Below are 23,099 nucleotides of genomic sequence, written 5' to 3'. Positions count from 1 at the left end.
ACATTATACACAGGTCGAACAGCCCTTGGGCTTCACCCATCGACCTGGTCCCTAAGCCCGATGGTGGTTGCTGTCCCTGTGGTAATTACTGCCGTTTTAGTGAAGTCACCACCCACAATCATTACCCGGTTTCACATACTCAAGACTTTCCAGCACGTGTAGCCAGAAAGGCATGTCTTTCCGAAGTGGACTCAGTCAGGAGCTACATCAGGTGCCTATGCCAGCTGAGGCCATTCCCAAAATGACTGTGATAACCCCATTTGGACCATTTGAGTTTCTGTGCATGCCATTTCTGCTGAAAAATGCAGCACAGACTTTCCAACAACTAATGAAAAGATTTAGATTTTCTTGTTGTTTACCTGGATAACATACTTGTCACCAGCACATCCAAAAGCAAATACTTGTCATCTCTGCACACATTCACATGTTTCAAATACTTATCATTTCTTCACACTTTTCAGGCACCTAAGCCACATGGGCTGATTATTAACTCTGCTAAATTCTAGATCAGGTTGTCCAGAAGGTACGACACCCCTGTGTCAAAGGTTGTTGCTATTGTGGACTTCCCACTGTCCAAAGTACTGCAACAGTTTTTAGGCATGGTGAATCTCTATCACCCTTTCATTCCGCAAGCTGCTGAACTTATGCTCCCCTTGTATAGTGCCCATAAAGGCAGTGCCTCTAATCACATGCTTGAATGGTCAGCAGACATGACCAGAGCATTTGACAGTAACAAACGAGCTCTTATGAACATGATCCTACTGGCCAACCTGCTCCCCAGTACACTACAGCCATCGCTACTGTGCTGTGGGTGCTGTGCCTGAACAGTTGGTTGGAGGCGAGTGGCAGCCACTCACTTTCTTCAGCTGTCAGTTCCATCCCCCCGAGAGAAGACAGCACGCTTGACTGCGAGCTTCTATCTGGCCATCCGCCATTTTTTGTTTTCTATTGGCGGGTCGCCATTTCACAGCATTCATTGACCACAGACCCCTTGTGCACATGCTGGCCAAAGTGTGAGACTCTTGATCTGCATGGCAGAAGTGTCACCTGGCCTGCATTTCGGAGTTCACAAATGACTTACAGCATATTAAGGGAAAACTAATGCTGTGTTGTACTGATTGTCTGTCACGGCCAGGCATCCATGCCATACACATGGCAGCCAACCAAGCTACTGACCCAGAGCTCCAGGCTCGGAGAGCAGCTCATGGGCCGGCGGTTGTCTGACACAAGTTCGGGGATGCAGGAGTTTCTAGCCTGTGCGATGTCTCAACTGGTCACCTTCAGCCCTTGGTCCCTGAAAACTGTAAGTGTACTGTTTTTAACGCTGTTCATGGCTTTTCACATCCAAGCTGGAAGACGTCACAGAAATTGGTTGCTTTAAAATGGCCCTAGGAAAGAAGTACGATACTAGAGTGCACGATACTGTGTGTCAGTGGGTGAAAATTAATTGAAACTTTCGGACACCATGGGCACCTTTCAAAGTCCCTAAGTGACATTTGACCACATCAATGTGGACTTGGTGGGTCCTCTGCCTCCCCTCCTCCTGCAGCTTGGACCATATGCCAGGTGGCCGGAGATCGTTCCACTAATGTTGACAATGGCCACAGATGTGGTTCCAGCATTCACCAACACCTGGGTCACTCGGTTCCACACCCCATCTGATATTTCTTCTGACCACGATCCCCAATTCAGGTCAGCGGCCAGAACCTCAGTGATAAATTTCACCACATCACAGCGTGTCTCCTGCAGTCCAATGGACTGCATGAACAGTTTCACCATTCCTTAAAGGCTGCTCTGAGAGATGAGTGTTGTCCCGATCATCTCCCATGGGTCCTGCTGCTCCATAACGTGATCTTTGGCTGAGTATGGGCAGCCACCATGGGTGCTGAGTGATTTTATTCCTGATGCCACAATTATCAGTTTCCTGATGCGGCATCTCAGCAGGGTTCCGCCCTCCTCAGTAAACAATTCCTTTATGCCTATTCCTATCTCCCATCACAGCGTACCAGATCTACCTCATTCGTTTTTGTCTGCCATGATGTACAACAGCACCTCCTTAAGCCACCTTACGATGGCCCAATCCACATTTTGGAATGGGGAGAAAAGAATTTTCTTATAGATAGTAAGGGCAAACCTGGATATATTCCTGAAGATCGCCTGAAACTGCCCCAGCAAGACCTGGATGGTTCCTTTACCATACCAACAGCACACCCCAGGGCACGCCAGGGACACCTGCTGTTACTCCAACCAAGGCACATAGGGCCCAGGCTGGCAGCTGCTATGAGTTGCAGACTGACTCACAATGTGGGTTTTGGTGAATCTGGGGGACCCGTGTCGGGTAATGTACTGGATGACAGATGGATTCTATCTGCTTCCACCATTGTCGCTGGCAGTGCATTCCACGCACCCACCATTCTCTGTGTGAAAAACTTACCTCTGACATCCTGCTTGTATCTACTTACAAACACCTTAAAACTACACCCCCCCCCCCCCCCTTGTGTTAGCCATTTCAGCTCTGGGAAAAAGCTTCTGACTATCCACACAATCAATGCCCCTCATCATCTTATACACCTCTATCAGGTCACCTCTCATCTCCTGTCGCTCCAAGGAGAAAAGGCCACGTTCACTCAACCTATTCTCATAAGGCATGCTCTCCAATCCAGGCTACATCCTTGTAAATCTCCTCTGCACTCTCTATAGTATCCACTTCTTTCCTGCACTGAGGTGACCAGAATTGAACACAGTACTCCAAGTGAGGTCTAACTAAAGTCTTATACAGTTGTAACGTTACCTCACAGCTCCTGAACTCAATCCCACGGTTGATGAAGGCCAACGGACCATACACATTCTTAACAACACTGTTAATCTGAACAGCAGCTTTGAGTGTCTTGTGGACATGGACCCCAACATCTCACTGATCCTCCACACTGTCAAGGCTCTTACCATTAATATTATAATTCTGTCTTCAAACTTGATCTACCAAAATGAACCACTTCATACTTTTCTGGGTTGAACACCATCTGCCACTTCTCAGCACAGTTCTGTATCCTGTCAGTATCCTACTGTAACCTCTGACAACCCTCCAGACTATCCACAACACCCCAAACCTTTGTGTCATCAGCAAACTTACTAACCCACCCTTCTACTTCTTCATCCAAGTTATTTATAAAAAATCACAGTAGGGGTCCTGGAACAGATCCCTGTGGAACACCACTGGTCACCGGCCTCCAATCAGAATATGAACCATCCACAATCACTCTTTGCCTTCTGTAGTCAGGCCAGTTCTTGATTCACAAAGCAAGGTGTCCTTGGATCCCTTGCCTCATTACTTTCTGAATAAGCCTCGCATGGGGCTACCTACTGTTCTACCTTGTTGTGCCTTACTTTAAGAGATAGTGTCTGATTAACTGGCATCAGTGTAAGGTGACTGCTTTTGGTTTGTTCATAATGGAAGTAAAGAGTGGCAGTACATTTGTTAAGCATAAAATAACTCTTGTATGTTTTATTCACAAAATCCTACAGATTCTTGCTGAGAAGTTTGCTTTCATGAATGAACCATTTTCCATTTGAGTAACAGCCAAAATGATTTCATTACCAGTGGACCTCATAGTTAGAACTCCTCAACCACAGATCACTAAATTCCCAACCTAGATATCTGAGTTGCCACCAGCTCTCCATCATCAATCATTTGGCATTGGAACTTCCATTCACTGATGACTAACATGAGATTTCCATTCGCCAACGACCCAACGCAAGACCCCTCTCCCACCCATGGAACATCTGAATCATGACCTCACTCTAAGTAACATTGCCTGACATGACTCCAATACCTATTGATTGTCCATATGCACCCTAACCAGAGACCATCTGATAGGAGCCCTCCATTTATTAATGAAGTGACAGAAGTCTGCGGGCAGTGATCAGCTGTTACCTAATCTCCTTTTATCCTTCCCTGTTAGTCCAGCTGTGAATCTAGTGGCCTAGATCAGGGTTTACTGACAATCATCGTCAGCAGCCAATATGCATCCAGACATTCATCTTTGAATTACATAACAGACTCTCCCTACCCTTTCCATTCAGAATAGCCTGAAGGAGAGGCTCTTCACCAGCATCTTGCTCTCAGGCACTGATCATTTGTGAATACTCAGAGTTGTAGCTGTGTGGAACAAGCTTCCAGTAGAAGTGGTAGAGGCAGGTTTGTTATTGTCATTTAAAGTAAAATTGGATAGGTACATGGGCAGGAAAGGAATGGAGGGTTATGGGCTGAGTGCATGTCAGTGGGACTAGGTGAGAGTAAGTGTTCGGCACGGACTAGAAGGGCCGAGATGGCCTGTTTCTGTGTTGTAGTTGTTATATGGTTATATGGTTAATACACAGTGCAATTTCAGTCTGAGATGGTTCTTTATCATTAGAATTCGATATATGCAGCATTGAATGTAGGGAGAAACAAAAGTACCGCTGTGGGTGCTAGGGAAATTCAAGGCATATTTTTAAATATTTTGTCAAAATTTATTTGAATGTTTGGTTTTGTAGATTTTTAGTTAATTTAGTTTCACTGAAAGCGAAGTGGTGGCTTTGCAATTTATCTTATTCCTCCATGAGGAATGTTTTCAAAGCTTGCAGAGGGATCTGGACCAGCTGGAAAAATGGGCTGAAAAATGGCAGATGGAGTTTAATGCAGACAAGTGTGAAGTGTTGCACTTTAGAAGGTTGAATAAGTTAGGACTTTATTCTCTGGAGTGTAGAAGAACGAGGGGAGATTTGATAGAGGTATATAAAATTATGATGGGTATGGATAGAGTGAATGCAAGCAGGCTTTTTCCACGGAGGCTAGGGGAGAAAAAAACAGAGGACATGGGTTAAGGGTGAAGGGGGTAAAGTTTAAAGGGAACATTGGGGGGGCTTCACACAGAGAGTGGTGGGAGTGTGGAATGAGCTGTCAGATGAAGTGGTAAATGGCCTGTTTCTGTGCTGTAATGTTCTATGGTTCTTTGGTTCTATTTGGAAACAACAATTTCCCTGACTGCCATCTGGAGTGGGCAGCACGTTAGTGTAGCACTTAGTGCCATCACTTTACAGCACCAGTGAATACAGATCAGGGCATGATTCCTGTTGCTATGTCCACTTTCTCCCTGTGACTGTGTGGGTTTTCTTCAGATGTCCTGGTCTCCTCACACACTTCTAAAGTGTATGGCTAGGGTTAGGGTATGTTATTGAAGGGGTTAATATATCAGGAGTGCTTGGCAGCTTTAGGCCTGTATTCACGGGAATTTAGAAGCATGCGGGGAAATCTGTGAGGAGTGACATTAAAATAGAGTAAAATATAAGCTGCAGACTACAGATTGTAGCAAATTAGATAGTTGGATTTCGAGCCAACATGCTTCTCTATATCATATTTCTGTGAACACTAGTTTGAACTGTAAGCACAAAATTTGTGTGCATCTCACTTTAGACCAGGGGTTCCCAATCTGACCTCCATTAACACATTGGTTGATAGTAAGGGTCCATGCCATAAAAAAGGTTGGGAACCCCTGATTTAGACAAATTATGTCAGAGGATCCATTCTCTGCACCTGAGTGAGACAAAGAATGTAAAAAAAAGGATAATTGATAGTGTACAGTGGCTGTCGGGCCCTCAGGACACTAAGAGCTGAGCACTTCTGAATATCTACAGCTTTGACTACTTTTCTTTCATCTATCCAGTCTTTCACTTTTTTAACAGAATTATATTTGTCAATCACAATTTTCCTTTAACAGATCCATGTCTTTAATCTTTCAATATCTATCTAAGTCTTATAACCATATAACCATTTCACAATTACAGCATGGAAACAGGCCATCTCAGTCCGTGCCGAACACTTACTCTCACCTAGTCCCACTGGCCCACACTCAACCCATAACCCTCCATTCCTTTCCTGTCCATATACCTATCCAATTTTACTTGAAATGACAATACCAAACCTGCCTCTACCACTTCTACTGGAAGCTCATTGCACACAGCTACACTCTCTGAGTAAAGAAATTCCCCCTCGTGTTACCCTGAAACTTTTGCCCCCTAACTCTCAACTCATGTCCTCCTGTTTGAATCATTTCACATAGTTGTTAACTGTTAGATTTGGTGGCCATTTTTGTTAATTACCACGGTGGGAAAAATCACAAAGAAAATATTGTTGCAAGTTATTATAATGGCCATATTTAGTCTTACATGAACTAAAAAAACATATGAAAGGCTCTGAGAAAACCACACAAACTGAAGTGTGAGGGAAAGGAATTTATTCTGTTTTTGGGTAATGAGCAAAGAGATTATGATACATCAGTCAAAGAAACTTACTTAAGAGTCTCAAGGAAGATTTCTTGCAAACCAGCTTGAAGATGAGAACAACTGAACATCTATAAAAAGACCACAGGAGAACTGTTAGTATTTTGTAAAACTGGTACATGGTTGAACATTGATTCTACAATATTTATTAATCATTATGAATACCTTTTCAAATAATTTTATATTATTATTACAGTCAAAAGGAGCTAAGGATAAAGATACTGCAGAAAGCTTACATTTGCGTAGTCTACAATACCTAGAGAGGTACCTGTACCTGATTCTTTTTAACACTTATCTACACTTGGAGAAACCAGGAACATGGAAAAGAACCTTCAAAGAGTGGATGACTGAGGTAAGAGATCAAAGCTCAGCATGGTTTCTGATTGTTTGAAAACTACTACTTGGTGAATGATTTGTGTTACATCGTGTGAATTCCTATTACCACGATTTCAAAATGGTAATATTTTCCTACTACGATATTTGTGGTATCTGATATTTCACTTTTTGCAAATAGAAATAACAAAAATGCCTAACAATTCTTAATTAAAGTAGATAAATTCTTGGGTCCAATTGCATTGCACCATGGGCTGCTGAGGAAAATATGGATGGAAATTGCAGTGTTATTGGCAAGGTAACCCAAACATTCACTAGTACAGGGCTTATAGAGAATTTCAAATATTACCTTTCTTCAAAATATATTGTAGAAATGCGCCAGGTAATTAAAGGACAGTCCACTTAATCTTACTTGGAAATAACAATAAAGAACAGAATTTGAAGCCTCTTGGTGAATAGTGAATTTGTTAGAGAATGTCACCCTGGCAGATTATGTTTAACTCATGGGTGTAGTTAAATGAAGCATCAGAATCAGAATTGGCATCTGTCGTGAAAGCAAGGAGACAATGCTGAGGCTTTATAAGACACTAGTCAGGCCACACTTGGAGTATTGTCAACAGCTTTGGGCCCCTTATCTTTGAAAGAATGTGTTGTCGTTGGAAACAATCCAGGGGACGTTCACAAAGATGATTCCGGGAATGAAGAGGTTAGCATGTGAGGAGCATTTGACAGCTTTGGGCCTGTACTCACTGGAATTTAGAAGAATGCAGGGGATCTCATTGAAGCTTACCGAATGTTGAAAGGAATAGATAGGTTGGATGTGGAAAGGACGTTTCCTATGATGGGGCGTGTCCAGAACTTGAGGGCACAGCCTCAAAATTGAGGGGGCACATTTTAGAACAGGGGTAAGGAGGAATTTTTTTAGCCAGAGAGTAGTGAATCTGTGGAATGCTCTGCTACAAACTGCGGTGGAGGTCAAGTCCATGGGTATATTTAAGGTGGAAATTATCCCTGATCGGTCAGGGATAAAAGGAGATGTTGAGCTGTATGGGGTTGAATTGGATCCGGGATCAGCCTTGACAGAAGGATGGAGTAAACTCGATGGGCTGAATGGCCTAATGCTGCTCCTATTTCTTATAGTCTTATAGTGAAACTTGGTACTTTTGCAACAGCAGTACAATGCAATACATAATAATAGAAAAGAATTAAGTATATATATGTTAAATAAGTGGTGCAAAAATAGAAATAAAAAGTAGTGAGGTAGTGTCCTGGGTCAATGTCCATTCAGAAATTGGAACGCATAGGGGAAGATGCTGTTCCTGAATCAATGCATATGTGGCTTCAGGCTCTGTACCTCCTTCCTGATGGCATAACCTAGGTGATGGAGGTGCTTAATGATAGACACTGCCTTTTTGAGGCATCACTCTGAAGATGTCCTGGATACTATGGAGGCTAGAACCCATGAAGGAAATGACTCTGCAGCTTACTTTGATCCTGTGCATTTTCCCCCACTCCCCCGTATCAGACGGTGATGCAGCCAGTCAGAATGCTCTCCAAGGTACGTCTGTAGAAATTTCTGAGAGTTTTTGATGACATACCAAATCTCCTCAAACTCCTAATGAAATATAGCCATTGCATGCCTTCTTTGTAGCTGTATCAATATGTTGTGTCCAGGGTAGATCCTCAGAGATATTGACAGCCAGGAACTTGAAACTGCTCGCTCTCTCCACTTCTGATCCCTCTATGAGGACTGGTGTGTGTTCCCTCATCTTACCCTTCTTGAAGTCCACAATCAGTTCTTCGGTCTTACTGACATTGAGTGCCTGGTTGTTGCTGTGACACCACTAAACCAGCTGATAAATCTCGCTTCTGTCACCATCTGAAATTCTGCCTACAATGGTTGTATCGTCAGCAAATTTATAGATGGTGTTTGAGCTGTGCCTAGCCACACAGTCATGGGTGTAAAGAGAATAGAGCAGTGGACTAAGCACCTATCCCTGAGGTGCTCCCATGTTGATTGTCCACAAGGTGAAGATGTTATTTCTGATCTGCACAGATTGTGGCCTTCTGGTGAGAAAGCCAAGAATCCACTTACACAGGGAGGTACAGAGGCTCAGGTACTGGAACGTTTTGATCAGAACTGTAGGAATGATTATGATAAACACTGAGTTCTATTCAATAAACAGTACCCTGACAATGGTATTTTTATTGTCCAGCTGATACAAGTCTGCATGAAGAGCCCATGAGATTGCATCTGCCATAGACCATAGACAAATTGCAGTGGGTCTAGTTCGTTGCTGAGTCAGGAGTTAGCCATATGTCACAACCATGGATTCAGCAGCGCAGTGGATACAGTAATATGCACATGCCAGCTAATTATTATTTCATTGTGATGGTACTTAACTCCATTCTTTTCGCCATAGTGCTTGCTGAGACTTGAGAAACATTTTGCTGCCTGCTTGCATTCAGCCTTGCCTGACAAACTGGACTGTCAAGTCAACTGACTGAAGACCTGTAGTATTCATCTTATATTTAGTCCTTTCAGCTGCAGTTTTGTCTTCATTTTCCATTTGAGAGTTTTAATTAATGGCCCTATTTGGCCCAGCATTTATTGTTTTCTTTTCCGTCTAACTCTGTCCACGTTAAAGTCTGTGAACTATTGACCCACTTCAACGTCTCTCGCTCCACACTTGGCCATATCCAAACATAGAGACAGCAAGCACTACGGTCTCGACCACACAAAAGTGGATCCAGCAGAGAGAGTGAGAGAGAGAGAGAGCAGCTGACCATGGCCATGAGATTCATTGGTCAGGTAGGAGACAAGCGACAGGCAATAGAATCTGTTCTCATTGAAGTTATGGAGGTAATGAGGGAGATAATCTCATGCCAACAAGCCCAGTCTCATCTGGAGGAACAGATACCATCCTTAGCTGCAATGGTTGAACAGTTCACCACAGACAATCGGAGTCAGGCGTCTGAACTTTCTGCTCTCATGGCGCCGTCTACGAGCTCACTGTGGACAGCCAGTGTCAGCGGACAACCGTTAACGTTCTCGCCAATGCAATTCAGCAGCCTCTGGCCACTTAGGTCTTACTCCCAGCATCTCACATGTCCTCCTTTTCTGCTGCTCCGATATTCCAAAACCAGCAGATATTCTGGTGATCCCGATGGTTGGAGGAATTTTATTATCAGTGCGAGCTGACATTCCAAGCCCAGTCTGGTCGTTTTGGTGATGATGCACAAAAACTGACATACTTGGTCAATCTTCTATATGGACCTTCACTCAGCCTGTTCGACGTTATACAGGAGCAAGGATACCCTGTAGCCCAGTTGTTCTGACATTTCATGGCAGAGTTGAGGAGGGTTTTTGATCTTCCAGTACAGGGTCAGGAGGCTGCCCACTGACTCTTGGACCTGCGACAAGGGAGAGGAACGGTGAGAGCCTATGCAGTCTAATTCCGCATGCTTGCAATAGAGATGGGTTGGAATGAGAGATCTCTCATCACTACCTTCCTGCATGGACTGAATGCAGGGGTCTGGTGTGAGATCACTGTCCGGGACGAGCAGAATGGTCTGGATGACCTGATTAATCTGGCTATTTGAGCTGACGACCGGGTAACTGATCACTGTCTTTCCTTGCCCTCATCCAGCACCCAGTCCATGGAGGAGCCTATGCAAATGTGGCACAAGCGCCTGTCTCAGAAGGAAAAAGAGTGGCACTGGAGAACAGGTTCCTACCTCCACTGCGGTGATCCAGGACACTTCCGGGCGGCATGCTCCAAGTGTCCAGTAAAAGAGAATACCCGTCAGCAGGGAGGGGAATCCTGATGGGTCGGTTCCCTCTTCAGTCAGCTTCCCCTAATTCTGTAATGCTCACAATTTTCTTGTTGTGGAGGTCCCAGACCAGACGACTTAAGATGCTTATTGACTCTGGTGCAGCTGGGAATCTTATGGACATCTCTCTCGCTTAAAGATGGGGACTTCTGACTCGGCAATTAAGAGAAAAAAAATCAACGTGAAGGTGCTGGACAGTTGACCTCCGGGCACTGGGCAGATCCACCTCACAAACAAGAGAATATCTGCAGATGCTGGAAATCTGAGCAACACACAAAAAATGCTGCAGGAATTCAGCAGGCCAGGCAGCATCTATGGAAAAAAGTACAGTCAACGTTTCTGGCCAAAACCCTTTGGCAGGACTGGAGAAAAAAAAGCTGAGGAATAGATTTGAAAGGTGGTGAGAGGGCAGAGAGAAACTCCAGCAGTTAAATAAAACCTGGAGAGGGAGAGATGAAGCAAAGAGCTGGGATATAAATTGATGAAAGAGAAAGAAGAAAGAAAGGGGCTTCCCTTCCTCCACCATCTCTTCCATTTCACCGCATGGAAAATGGAAGGGGCTTCCCTTACTCAACCACATCTCTTCCATTTCACACACGTCTGCTCTTAGCCCATCCTCTCAGCATGTTCCCAGGGATAGGATTCCTCTTGTCCTCATCTACCACTCCACCAGCCTCCGCGTCCAGCACATCATTCTCCAAAACTGATGCCACCTCCAACTGGATCCCACCACCAAACACATCTTTCCCTCTGCCTCACCTTCTGTATACTGCGGGGTTTGCTCCCTACGTAGCTCCCTTGTCCATTCATTCCATGTAACCGTATAACAATTACAGCACGGAAACAGGCCATCTTGGCTCTTCTAGTCCGCGCTGAATGCTTACTCTCACCTAGTCCCACTGACCCGCACTTAGCAAATAACCCTCCATTCCTTTCCTGTCCATATACCTATCCAATTTTACTTTAAGTGACAATACCGAACCTGCCTCTACCACTTCTAATGGAAGCTCATTCCACACAGCTACCACTCTCTGAATAAAGCAATTCCCCCTCATGTTACCCTTAAACTTTTGCCCCCTAACTCTCAACGCATGTCCTCTTGTTTGAATCTCCACTACTCTCAATGGAAAAAGCCTATCCATGTCAACTCTATCTATCCCCCTCATAATTTTAAATACTTCTATCAAGTCCCCCCTCAACCTTCTACGCTCCAAAGAATAAAGACCTAACTTGTTCAACATTTCTTTGTAACTTAGGTGCTGAAACCCAGGTAACATTCTAGTAAATCTTCTCTGTACTCTGTCTATCTTGTTGATATCTTTCCTATAATTCGGTGACCAGAACTGTACACAATACTCCAAATTCAGCCTTACCAATGCCTTGTAGAATTCTAACATTACATCCCAACTCCTTTACTCAATGCTCTGATTTATAAAGGCCAGCATACCAAAAGCTTTCTTCACCACCCTATCCACATGAGATTCCACCTTCAGGGAACTATGCACCATTATTCCTTGATCACTCTGTTCTACTGCATTCCTCAATGCCCTACCATTTACCATGTATGTCCTATTCGGATTATTCCTACCAAAATGTAGCACCTCACACTTATCAGCATTAAACTCCATCTGCCATCGTTCAGCCCACTCTTCTAACTGGCCTAAATCTCTCTGCAAAACAGACGGACAGACAGTCATACATTATTGATCCTGAGGGAAATTGGGTTTCGTTACTGTCGCACCAACCAAGAATAGTGTAGAGATATAGCAATATAAAACCATAAATAATTAAATAATAATAATGATAATAAGTAAATTATGACAAGTGGAAATAAGTCCAGGACCAGCCTAGTGGCTCAGGGTGTCTGACCCTCCAAGGGAGGAATTGTAAAGTTTGATGGCCACAGGCAGGAATGACTTCCTATGACGCTAAGTGAATGCGAGACATTGTCCAAGATGGCATACAACTTGGACAGCATCCTCTTGTCCGACACCACCGTCAGAGAGTCCAGATACACCCCCACAACATCATTGGCCTTACGAATGAGTTTGTTGATTCTGTTGGTGTCTGATACCCTCAGCCTGCTGCCCTAGCACACAACTGCAAACATGATAGCACTGGCCATCACAGCCTCGCAGAACATCCTCAGCATCGTCCAGCAGATGTTAGAGGACCTCAGTCTCCTCAGGAAATAGAGACGGCTCTGACCCTTTTTGTAGACAGCCTCACTGTTCTTTGACCAGTCCAGTTTATTGTCCATTCGTATCCCGGTATTTGTAATCCTCCACCATGTCCACAAGTAGCTTTGAAAACCTACTTCATTATCCACAACGCCACCTATCTTAGTATCATCTGCATACTTACTAATCCAATTAACCACCCCATCATTCGGATCATTAATGTATATGACAAACAACATTGGACCCAGTACAGATCCCTGAGGCACACCACTAGTCACTGGCCTCCAACCTGATAAACAGTTATCTACCACTACTCTCTGGCATGTCCCATCCAGCCACTGTTGAATCCATTTTACTACTTCAATATTAATACCTAACGATTGAACCTTCCTAACTAATCTTCCATGCGGGACCTTGTCAAAGGCCTTACTGAAGTCCATATAGACAACATCCACTGCTTTACCCTCGTCAATTTTCCTCGTAACCTCTTCAAAAAATTCAATAAGATTTATCAAACATGACCTTCCACGCACAAATCGATGCTGATTGTATCTAATCAGACCCTGTCTATCCAGATAATTATATATACCATCTCTAAGAATACTTTCCATTAATTTACCCACCATTGACGTCAAACTGACAGGCCTATAATTGCTAGGTTAACTCTTAGAACCCTTTTTAAACAATGGAACCACATGAGCAATACGCCAATCCTCGTTTCTAATGACATTTGAAATATTTCTGTCAGAGCCCCTGCTATTTCTACGCTAACTTTCCTCAAGGTCCTAGGGAATATCCTATCAGGATCCGGAGATTTATCCACTTTTATATTTCTTAAAAGCACCAGTACTTCCTCCTCTTTAATCGTCACAGCTTCCATAACTTCCCTACTTGATTCCCTTACCTTAAGTGAATACTGAAGAAAAGAAATTGTTCAAAATCTCCCCCATCTCTTTCGGTTCCACACATAGCTGTCTACTCTGATTCTCTAAGGGACCAATTTTATCCCTCACTATCCTTTTGCTATTAATATAACTGTAGAAACCCTTTGGATTTATTTTCACCTTACTTGCCAAAGCAACCTCGTATCTTCTTTTAGCTTTTCTAATTTCTTTCTTAAGATTCTTTTTACATTCTTTATATTCCTCGAGCAGCTCATTTACTCCATGCTGCCTATATTTATTGTAGATATCTCTCTTCTTCCTAACCAAGTTTCCAATATCCTTTGAAATATTTCCAATATCCAATATCCTCTCTCAAACTTTTAAACTTTCCTTTCAACCAAACAGGAACATAAAGATTCTGTACCCTCAAAATTTCACCTTTAAACGACGTCCATTTCTCTATTACATCCTTCCCATAAAGCAATTTGTCCTAATCCACTCCTTCTAAGTCTTTTCGCATCTCCTCAAAGTTAGCCTTTCTCTAATCAAAAATCTCAACCCTGGGTCCAGTCCTATCCTTCTCCATAATTATACTGAAACTAATGGCATTGTGATCACTGGACCCGAAGAGCTCCCCAACACATACCTCCGTCACCTGACCTATCTCATTCCCTAACAGAAGATCCAGCACTGCCCCTTCTCTAGTTGGTACCTCTACGTATTGCTGCAAAAAACTATCCTGCACACATTTTACAAGCTCCAAACCATCCATCCCTTTTACAGTATGGGCTTCCCAGTCGATGTGTGGAAAATTAAAATCTCCCACAATCACAACCCTGTGCTGACTACAAATATCTTCTATCTGCTTGCAAATTTGCTCCTCCAATTCTCGCTCCCCATTAGGTGGTCTATAATACACCCCTATAAGTGTTACTACACCTTTCCCATTCCTCAAATCCACCCAAATAGTCTCCCTAGATGAGCCCCATAATCTATCCTGCCAGAGCACCGCTGTAATATTTGCTCTGACAAACAACACAATTCTCCACCTCCTCATCTCTGTTGAACAGTACAAAGAACTTTACCGTTTTCTTTTTCTTCCTTCTCCATACATCTGTTCCTACACTCTGGTTCCCCTCCCCCCTCATATCTAGTTTAAATCAAATGGAGCCTCTGTAGCAAACTTACCTGCAAGAATCTTTGTCCCCCTCCAGTTCAGATATAAACCATCCCGCCAGAACAGGTCCCACCTTCCCTGGAAAACTGCTTAATTATCTATAAATCTGAAGCCCTTCCTCCTGCACCATGTCTTCAGCCACGTGTTGATCTGCACTATCTTACTATTTCTAAACCCATCTGTACATGGCACTGGTAGCAATCCTGAGATTGCTATCCTGGAGCTCCTGTCCTTTAACTTGGTCCTAGCTCCCTAAACTCACCTTTCAGGACCTCCTCACTCTTCCTACCCACGTCATTGGTCTCTACATGGACCATGACATCCGGCTGCTCACTCTCCCTCTTGAGAATACTGAGAACTCGATCCGAGATATCGGGGACGCTGGCACCAGGGAGGCAACAGACCATCCGGGATTCTCGATCTCTTCCACAGAACCTCCTATCTGTCCCCCTAACTATCAAATCCCCTATCACTACTGTTCTCCTCTTTTCCCTCCTTCCCTTCTGAACTGAGGGTCCAGTCTCGGTGCCAGAGACGCAACCACTGCAACTTGTCCTTGGTAGGTCATCCCCAGGAATAGTATCCAAAATCTATAATGATTGTTGATGGGATCAGCCAGAGAGGTGCTCTGCTCATTCTGTCTATTCCCCTTCCCTCTCCTGACAGTCACCCACCTACCTGTCTCCTGACTCCTAGGGGTGACTATCTCCCTGAACCTCCTGCCTATTTCTGCCTCTGCCTCCCGAATGATCTGAAGTTCATCCAGTTCCAGCTCCAGTTCCCTGACACGGTTTGTCAGGAGCTGCAGCTGGATGCACCTTTTGCAGGGGTAGTCATCAGGGACAGCTGTGCTCGCCCTGACTTCCCACATACTGCAAACAGAGCACTCGACTGCCCCAACTGCTGCCTCCATTACCTACTCCTAAACTAATTAGACTAATTAAAGGAGCTTACCCAACCTTACCTCACCTGGAGTGAAGCTCATACTCAGCCTCTGCTCGCTTTTTAAATTCCCCGCTGGTCTGACTTCCACGCACTTGCACAGTTGTGTCCCATTCAGCCTCACCTCTGCCTGTTCTCGCCGAAGCCTGATTGAGCCAAAGCCGACCCACTCTGCCTCAGTCCACTCCGACAATGGCCGCTACTATGATGGCCGCTGTATATGGCGGTCTTTCTTTTAAACCTTTGGCGCGCTATGTCACGCGCCTGCGCAGTCTAGCCTCTTTGCCCCGATCAGTTAAAAAAAACAGCTTCTCTCCAGTTTCTTTTACCTCTTCCCTCTCCGCCCCTTGCTTCGATTTAAATCATTCCCTCCCCACGGATCTCCCTCCTGGCACTTATCCTTGCAAGTAGAACAAGTGCCTCACCTGCCCCTACACCGCTTGTCGCATTACCATTCAGGGCCCCAAACAGTCCTTACAGGTGAGGTGACACTTAACCTGTGAGTCTATTAGGGTCATTTACTGTGTTGGTGTCCTGTTATGGCCATCTATATATCGGTGAGAACCGATGTAGATTGAGAGACCGTTTCACTGAGCATCTACACTCTGGCCGCCAGAATAAGCAGGATCTCCCAGTGGCCACCCATTTTAATTCCACTTCCCATTCCAATATGTCCATCCATGGCCTCCTCCACTGTCAGAAAAGGCCACACTTAGATTGGAGGAACAATACCTTGTATTCCATTTGGGTAGACTCTAATCTGATGGCATGAACATTGATTTCTCAAACTCCCCCTCCTCCTCTTCACCATTTCTCATCCCCTTTGCTTCATCCCTCCCCCTCGAGGTTTCACCTATCACCTGGCATTTCTCTCTCCCCTCCCCCACCTTTCAAATCTACTCCTCAGCTTTTCTTCTCCAGTCCCGGTGAAGGGTTTTGGCCTGAAACTTTGTACTTTTTCCATAGATGCTGTCTGGTCTGCTGAATTCCTCCAGTATTTTGTGTGTTGGCCAGATTCACCTTTCCACCTAACCCCTCCAACTTGTGCTCGAAGGCAACCATAGTGAAGAACTCTCCTACTATCTGGTTGCCACTGCCACTGGTATTCAATCTTTCCTGGTTACCGCAACATGACTGATGGATTGATTGGTCTCTGAAAAGTGGGGACCAGCATGCCTGTCTACCCGTCTGGGTCTAGCTCAAGCTCCATTCCATGAATCCCCTCCTGTGTCAGCTAAGGATGTGGACCTGTCTGGGATTCCGGCTGAATATGCGGATCTCCTTGAGGTTTTCAGTAAAAGAAAGACCACCATCCTGCCCCCACACCTGCTAGATGACTGTACCATAGACTTCCTACCTGGCACTAGTCCTCCCCGGGCTGACTCTTTTCCCTCTGTCGTCATGAAACGGTGACCATGAAGGAATGCATTAAGGAGGCATTGGCCATGGGGTTTATCTGTCCATCAACCTCGCCGGCAGGAGCAGACTTCTTTTTTGCGAGCAAGAAAGATGGCAAGCTCCGCACCTGCATTGATTATCGGCCCCTGAGCAATATCACTGAAGAACTGCTACCCTCTTCCCCTGCTGGTGTCTGCGTTTGAACATATCCAGGGAGCAGCCATGTTTTCCAACATTGATCTGCACAATGCTTACAATCTGATTCGCATGAGAAGGGGATGAGTGCAAGACAGCTCTGAACTCCTTTAATTGCCATTATGAGCTCAGATGAGCTCAGGGACATGTTGAACAGGTTTGTGTTTGTGTATTTCGATGACACCTTTATCTATCTCCAATCTCATCAGGAATGTGTCCAGCATGCCTGGAGGATTTTCAGATGGCTCCCTGAAAATAACCTGTACGCCAAACCTGAAAAATGTGAGTTCCCTAAAGACCAGGTGACATTTTTGGGCTATATACTTTCCCCATCCACTGTTCAAATTGACCCTAGTAAAGTCTAGGCAGTTGCAGAGTGGTCCAAACCATCTACAAATCAAACAGGTATGGTGTTTCATGGGGTTTGCAGACTTTTATCGCCGCTTCATCCAGATTTGCGGCTCTATCGTGGCTCCAGTTAATGAACTCACCAGGAAGACCTCGGCAGGATTCCATTGGACGGACGATGCTGACCAAGCATTTTCGGAGCTAAACCGCCCTGCTGCTGGAAAACCCAGACCCATCTCAGCCATTCGTTGTCGAACTGGATGCATCTGATGTCAGTATTGGAGCTGTCCTCTCTCAATGCTCGTCTGCGGATCACCGGCTGCACCCTTGTGCCTTTCTTTCCTGTTGCTTGACTCAACAGAGAGGAATTATGACATTGAGAACCGGGAGCTTCTGGATGTCAAGGAGGCCCTAGAGGAATGGTGACACTGGCTGGAGGGGGAAGAACATCCATTCTTGGTCTGCAAAGATCACAAAAAACTCTCCTGTATTCAGGATGCTGAGAGACTCAATTCTCGTCAAGCCCTTCTTCACACGGTTCAATTTCATCCTCACTTATCGTCCCAGCAGCAAAAATACAAAGGCCAACGCTGTCTCTCGGCAGTTCCTCGGATCTGAGGACAATGCCGATCCAGAGCCCATTCCTCCTCACTCGTGTATTGCTGCTCCGATGACCTGGGAAATAGAGGCAGAGGTGAGGCTCGGGTGGGGGACCTCCCAACTGGCTATTTGTCCCTGCTGCAGTGTGTTCCAAAGTGCTGGAATGGGGTCATACCTCCCATCTGGCTGGACATCTGGGAATTCAACAGACTCAGGAGTTTATAAGGAGACAATTTTGGTGGTCATCTGTGTCCCAGGGTGCCCATGACTTTGTATCTGCCTGTCTCACCTGCACTCGGAACAACACATCACGCCAGCGTCCTGCGGGTCTGTTATGTCCACTGCATGTACCCACCGCCTGGTTCCACCTCCCAGTAGATTTCATCACTCGTCTGCCACCGTCTAATGGAAACACCACCATTTTGGTTGCTGTTGATCACTTTCCAAGGCTGCCCACTTCATTGCCCTCCGCAAGCTCCCAACAGGTCATGAGACTGCCACACTCAACATGTGTTCATGCTCCATGGCTTTCCTCAAGACATATGGGACTGACAGTGGACCACAGTTCACTTCCTGCTTTTGGAAGGCTTTCTGCTCTCTTGTAGGAGCATTGGCCAGCCTCTCATCTGGTTTCCAGACAGAGTGAACCAGGAGTTGGAGACAACCCTGCACTGTCTTGCCTCTTCCAACCCCAAATCCTGGAGCTCCCAATTGTTTTGGGTAGAGATCGCCCACAATAACCTCCAGTTGTCCTCCACCAGTATGTCTCCTTCTGAATGCCAGAAGGGATTCCAGCCCCTGCTCTTCCCTGATCAGGAGATGGATGTAGGAGTTCCTGGGGCTGAACAGCTGATCCAGCGCTACAAGCACACGCACACCTGGAGACGAGCCAGGGCTTCTCTGCTACGCGCCCAGAAACAGTGTTCCCGGCAGGCTGATTGGCTCCGTCGACAGGTAAGGCCATTCAAGCCAGGAGAGGAGGTCCGGTTGGCATCAAGCGATCTTCTCCTGAAAGTCGAGAGCTGCAAATTGGCTCCGCGCTACGTGGGACTGTTTGTAGTGGAAAAGGTTGTGAACAAGGTGTCTATAGATTGCATCTACCAGCATCACTGAAGATCCACGCAGTATTCCATGTTTCCCGGCTGAAGCCCTGTCACGATCATAGATTCAGCAACGCAGTAGATACCGCAATTGCCCTAGTAAATATTCAAGTGACAGGTGATTATTATTTTACTGTGATAGTATTTAACTCCATCCTTTCCGTTGTAGTCCTTTTTGAGACTTGGACCCAGCACAGCAACAGCAGCATTTGGCCTTGCCTGAGAAATTGGAGAAATTTTGTAGGAAGTAATGGCCTGCAAACTCTGCCAGAGTTATCTTGCATCCAATTCTGCCTCCAGCCTTATTTAGAATTGTTCCTTTGCTGTTGAAATAGCCCTCTGCAAGTTGTACCTAGTGTTCTTGTACCGACCTGGGCCATCAGACTTCAATACCACAGATCAGCAGACAACACAACAGCAATAGACTGGGATTTTACTTTGTTGGAGCACAGAGGGATGAGGGATGATTTCACACAGATTTATAAAATCAAAAGGGGAATTGATAAGTGGACTGAGACAGAGTGGGTCGGCTTTGGCTCAATCAGGCTTCGGCGAGAACAGGCAGAGGTGAGGCTGAATGGGACACAACTGTGCAAGCGCATGGAAGTCAGACCAGCGGGGAATTTAAAAAGTGAGCAGAGGCTGAGTACGAGCTTCACTCCAGGGGAGGTAAGGCTGGTTAAGCTCCTTTAATTAATCTAGTTAGTTTAGGAGTAGGGAATGGAGGCAGCAGTTGGGGCAGTCGTGCATCCAGCTGCAGCTCCTGACAAACCCTGTTAGGGAACTGGAGCTGGAGCTGGATGAACTTCGGATCATTCAGGAGGCAGAGACAGAGGAGTTTCAGGGAGACAGTCACATCTAGGAGTCAGGAGACAGCTAATTCAATTCAGCTGCTATGATCATGTATAAAACAAGAAGTAGTTATTGACTTTTAAGTGCAGTGCGATGCCCTCAGGATATGAACTAGGCAACCTACGTGACAGGTTTTTAGTTGCTTCCTTGCTGCTTTTGTGTCCCTGCTGTGTAGATAATGACTGCCACATTTTTGTGCATTAAGTGCACTTTACATCTGCTGTCTGTGTCAGACGTGTAGTTAGAGTGTAATGACTATGCAGGATTTCCAGTCGACTGCACATCACTCTTAGCATATGTGACTTGAAATCTGTTGAATGAACTCTGATCAAGTTTCTTGACGTGTGTGGGATCGGTTCTGATGGGAGCCTGTTAAGTTTAAAAGCTTTGTGTTTGATCAGCATAGTCACTTCAGGTTTTGAACTTGATGGTCAAAAAAAAAATGCTTCAAATAAAGCTAGTTCATGCAATTTCCATCTGAAAATATCTTAAAAGATAAGATGTCTGTAGAGTAACACACACTAAATGCTGGTGGTTCCACCAGCATTTTGTGTGTGTTGTTTGAATTTCCAGCATCTGCAGATTTCCTCATGTCACGTCTGTAGAATAACCGTTTCTCCACATAATGGCTATTGAATGTGATGTGTGCAGATCACACCTGAAAGGCAAGAAGGTTAGATCATCAACTATAGAGGAGAAGCTTGGATTTGAGTGAATGTTCCAAGAAGATTCTTTTATGTGTGGATTCGGAACACTTCTGGTTTTAATTTGCAATATAAATTTCCATATGTAACACAAATACTTATAGATAGGCTTTCAGATCATTATTTTGTCCAAAGCATAGTTACTATTGTATAGCTGGAAGATGCAGCAGCGATTTACACATTGCAGAATTCTCACAGATTAAAGAATGCAAACAGAATCACTGCTTTGTCAGTGTTGGTAGAAAGATAAATGTTATGCAAGACTGAGAGGAAATACAGAATTATTTGTGGTAATGGGAAGATTTGCAAGTGCAACGTTTTTAGAATCTAGGAATAGTCATTATAGCTTTGTGCATAGGAATTCAAATCTGACAAAGTCATTTTCTAAGAGGTAACTGAGGATGGATGAGGTAAGGGTTGTCTATATGGACTTCAGCAAGGCCTTTGACAAGGTCTGTCATGGCAGACTAGTCTGGAAGATTAGATCGCGTGAAATCCAGGGAGAAATAGTTAAGTAGACTCCCATTTGGTTTGATAGAGAATAATGGTCACAGATTATTTCTTGGACTGGAGATCAATAGCCAGCAGTGTGTCAAAGCATTCAGTGCTGGGCCCTTTGTTGTTCATTATCCATATTAATGATTTGGATGTGAGTGAGAGTAAGTTTATGATGATACTTACTAATGATGATAGTGTGAGCAGAATCATCTGCAGCTTAAAGTGAAAAAGACTAAGGAGCTGATGGTGGACCTGAGGAGGGCTAGGACCCCAGTGACCCCTGTTTCCATCCAAGGGGTCAGTGTGGACATAGTGGAGGATTACAAACACCTGGGGATACGAATGGACAAAAAACTGGACTGGTCAAAGATCACTGAGGCTGTCTACAAGAAGGGTCAGAGTCATCTCTATTTCCTGAGGAGACTGAGGTCCTTTAACATCTACCGGATGATGCTGAGGATATTCTATGAGGCTGTGGTGGTCAGTGCTATCATGTTTGCTGTTGTGTGCTGGGGCAGCAGGCTGAGGGTAGCAGACACCAACAGAATCAACAAAGTCATTCGTAAGGCCAGTGATGTTGTGGGGGTGGAACTGGACTCTCTGACGGTGGTGTCTTAAAAGAGGATGCTGTCCAAGTTGCATGCCATCTTGGACAATGACTCCCATCCACTCCATAATGTACTGGTTAGGCACAGGAGTACATTCAGCCAGAGACTCATTCCACCAAGATGTAACACTGAGCGTCATAGGAAGTCATTCCTGCCTGTGGCCATCAAACATTACAACTCCCCCCTCGGAGTGTCAGACACCCTGAGCCAATAGGCTGGTCCTGGACTTATTTCCACTTGGGCATGATTAACTTATTATTATTTAATTATTTATGGTTTTATATTGCTATATTTCTTCATGATTCCTGTTTGGTGCGGCTGTAACAAAACACAATTTCCCTCGGGATCAATAAAGTATGTCCGTCTGTCTGTATACTAAAGTAGGTGATATCGTAGACAGTGAAGAAGGCTATCAAAGATTACTAGGAATCTTGGTCAGCTGGATAAGTGGGTCACAGAGTGGCAAACTGCTTTCAGTTCACATATATCTGAAGTAGTGTAGTTTGGGAATAGTTAGTGGCCAGACCCTGGGGAATTGCAGAGTACAGGTACATAGTTTACTAAATGTAGACAAAAATGAGAAGTCATCTGGAAAACTGGCTTTCATTAGTCAGGGCACAGAGTAATAAGTGTTGGGATGTTACACCACAGTTGTACAAGATATTAGTATATACAACATAGGGACAGGTCCTTCAGCCAGCAATCTTGTACCCAACTATTAAACTCCCAACTAAATACTCAACTAAACTAATCTGTTCTGCCTAGACAATGTCCATATCCTTTCATTTCTATCACATCCATGTACCTGTGGAAGAGCCTCTGGAGCTCCCTTATCATAATAGGATCTACCATCACCCATTCCAGATTCCCATCATGGTGTGAGAACACCACCCTACACATCTCCTTTGAACAGCCTTCTCACTTTGAATGCATGTCTTTCGTATTAGACATTTCACGCCAGGAAAAATAATATCTATCCACTCTATCTATGCCTCTCATAATCCTATAAACCTCCAAAATCGCCCATCAGATTCACCACAGGAGATAACAATCCAAGTTTATCCAAACTCTCATGCCCATAATCCAGGCAACATCCTGCTAAACCTATTTTGCACCCTCTCCAAAGCC

General features: G+C 44.7%; 1 protein-coding gene across 1 annotated transcript in view; it reads left to right on the top strand.

The window, feature by feature from the left end:
- Positions 1-23,099, top strand: part of LOC132394761 (paladin-like) — a gene marked incomplete at its 5' end in the record, with an annotated part of 332,204 nt that overhangs the window by 297,395 nt on the left and 11,710 nt on the right. The window contains one exon of the mRNA XM_059971170.1: positions 6,515-6,670. Coding sequence (XP_059827153.1) covers positions 6,515-6,670 — 156 coding nt within the window. The remainder of the gene's footprint in view (positions 1-6,514; positions 6,671-23,099) is intronic.

This window comes from Hypanus sabinus, chromosome 5, assembly GCF_030144855.1.
Source record: "Hypanus sabinus isolate sHypSab1 chromosome 5, sHypSab1.hap1, whole genome shotgun sequence".
Classification (NCBI taxonomy): Eukaryota; Metazoa; Chordata; class Chondrichthyes; order Myliobatiformes; family Dasyatidae; genus Hypanus; species Hypanus sabinus.
The sequence above is the reverse complement of the archived record's forward strand: the minus strand, read 5'-3'. Positions and strand labels throughout refer to the sequence as shown.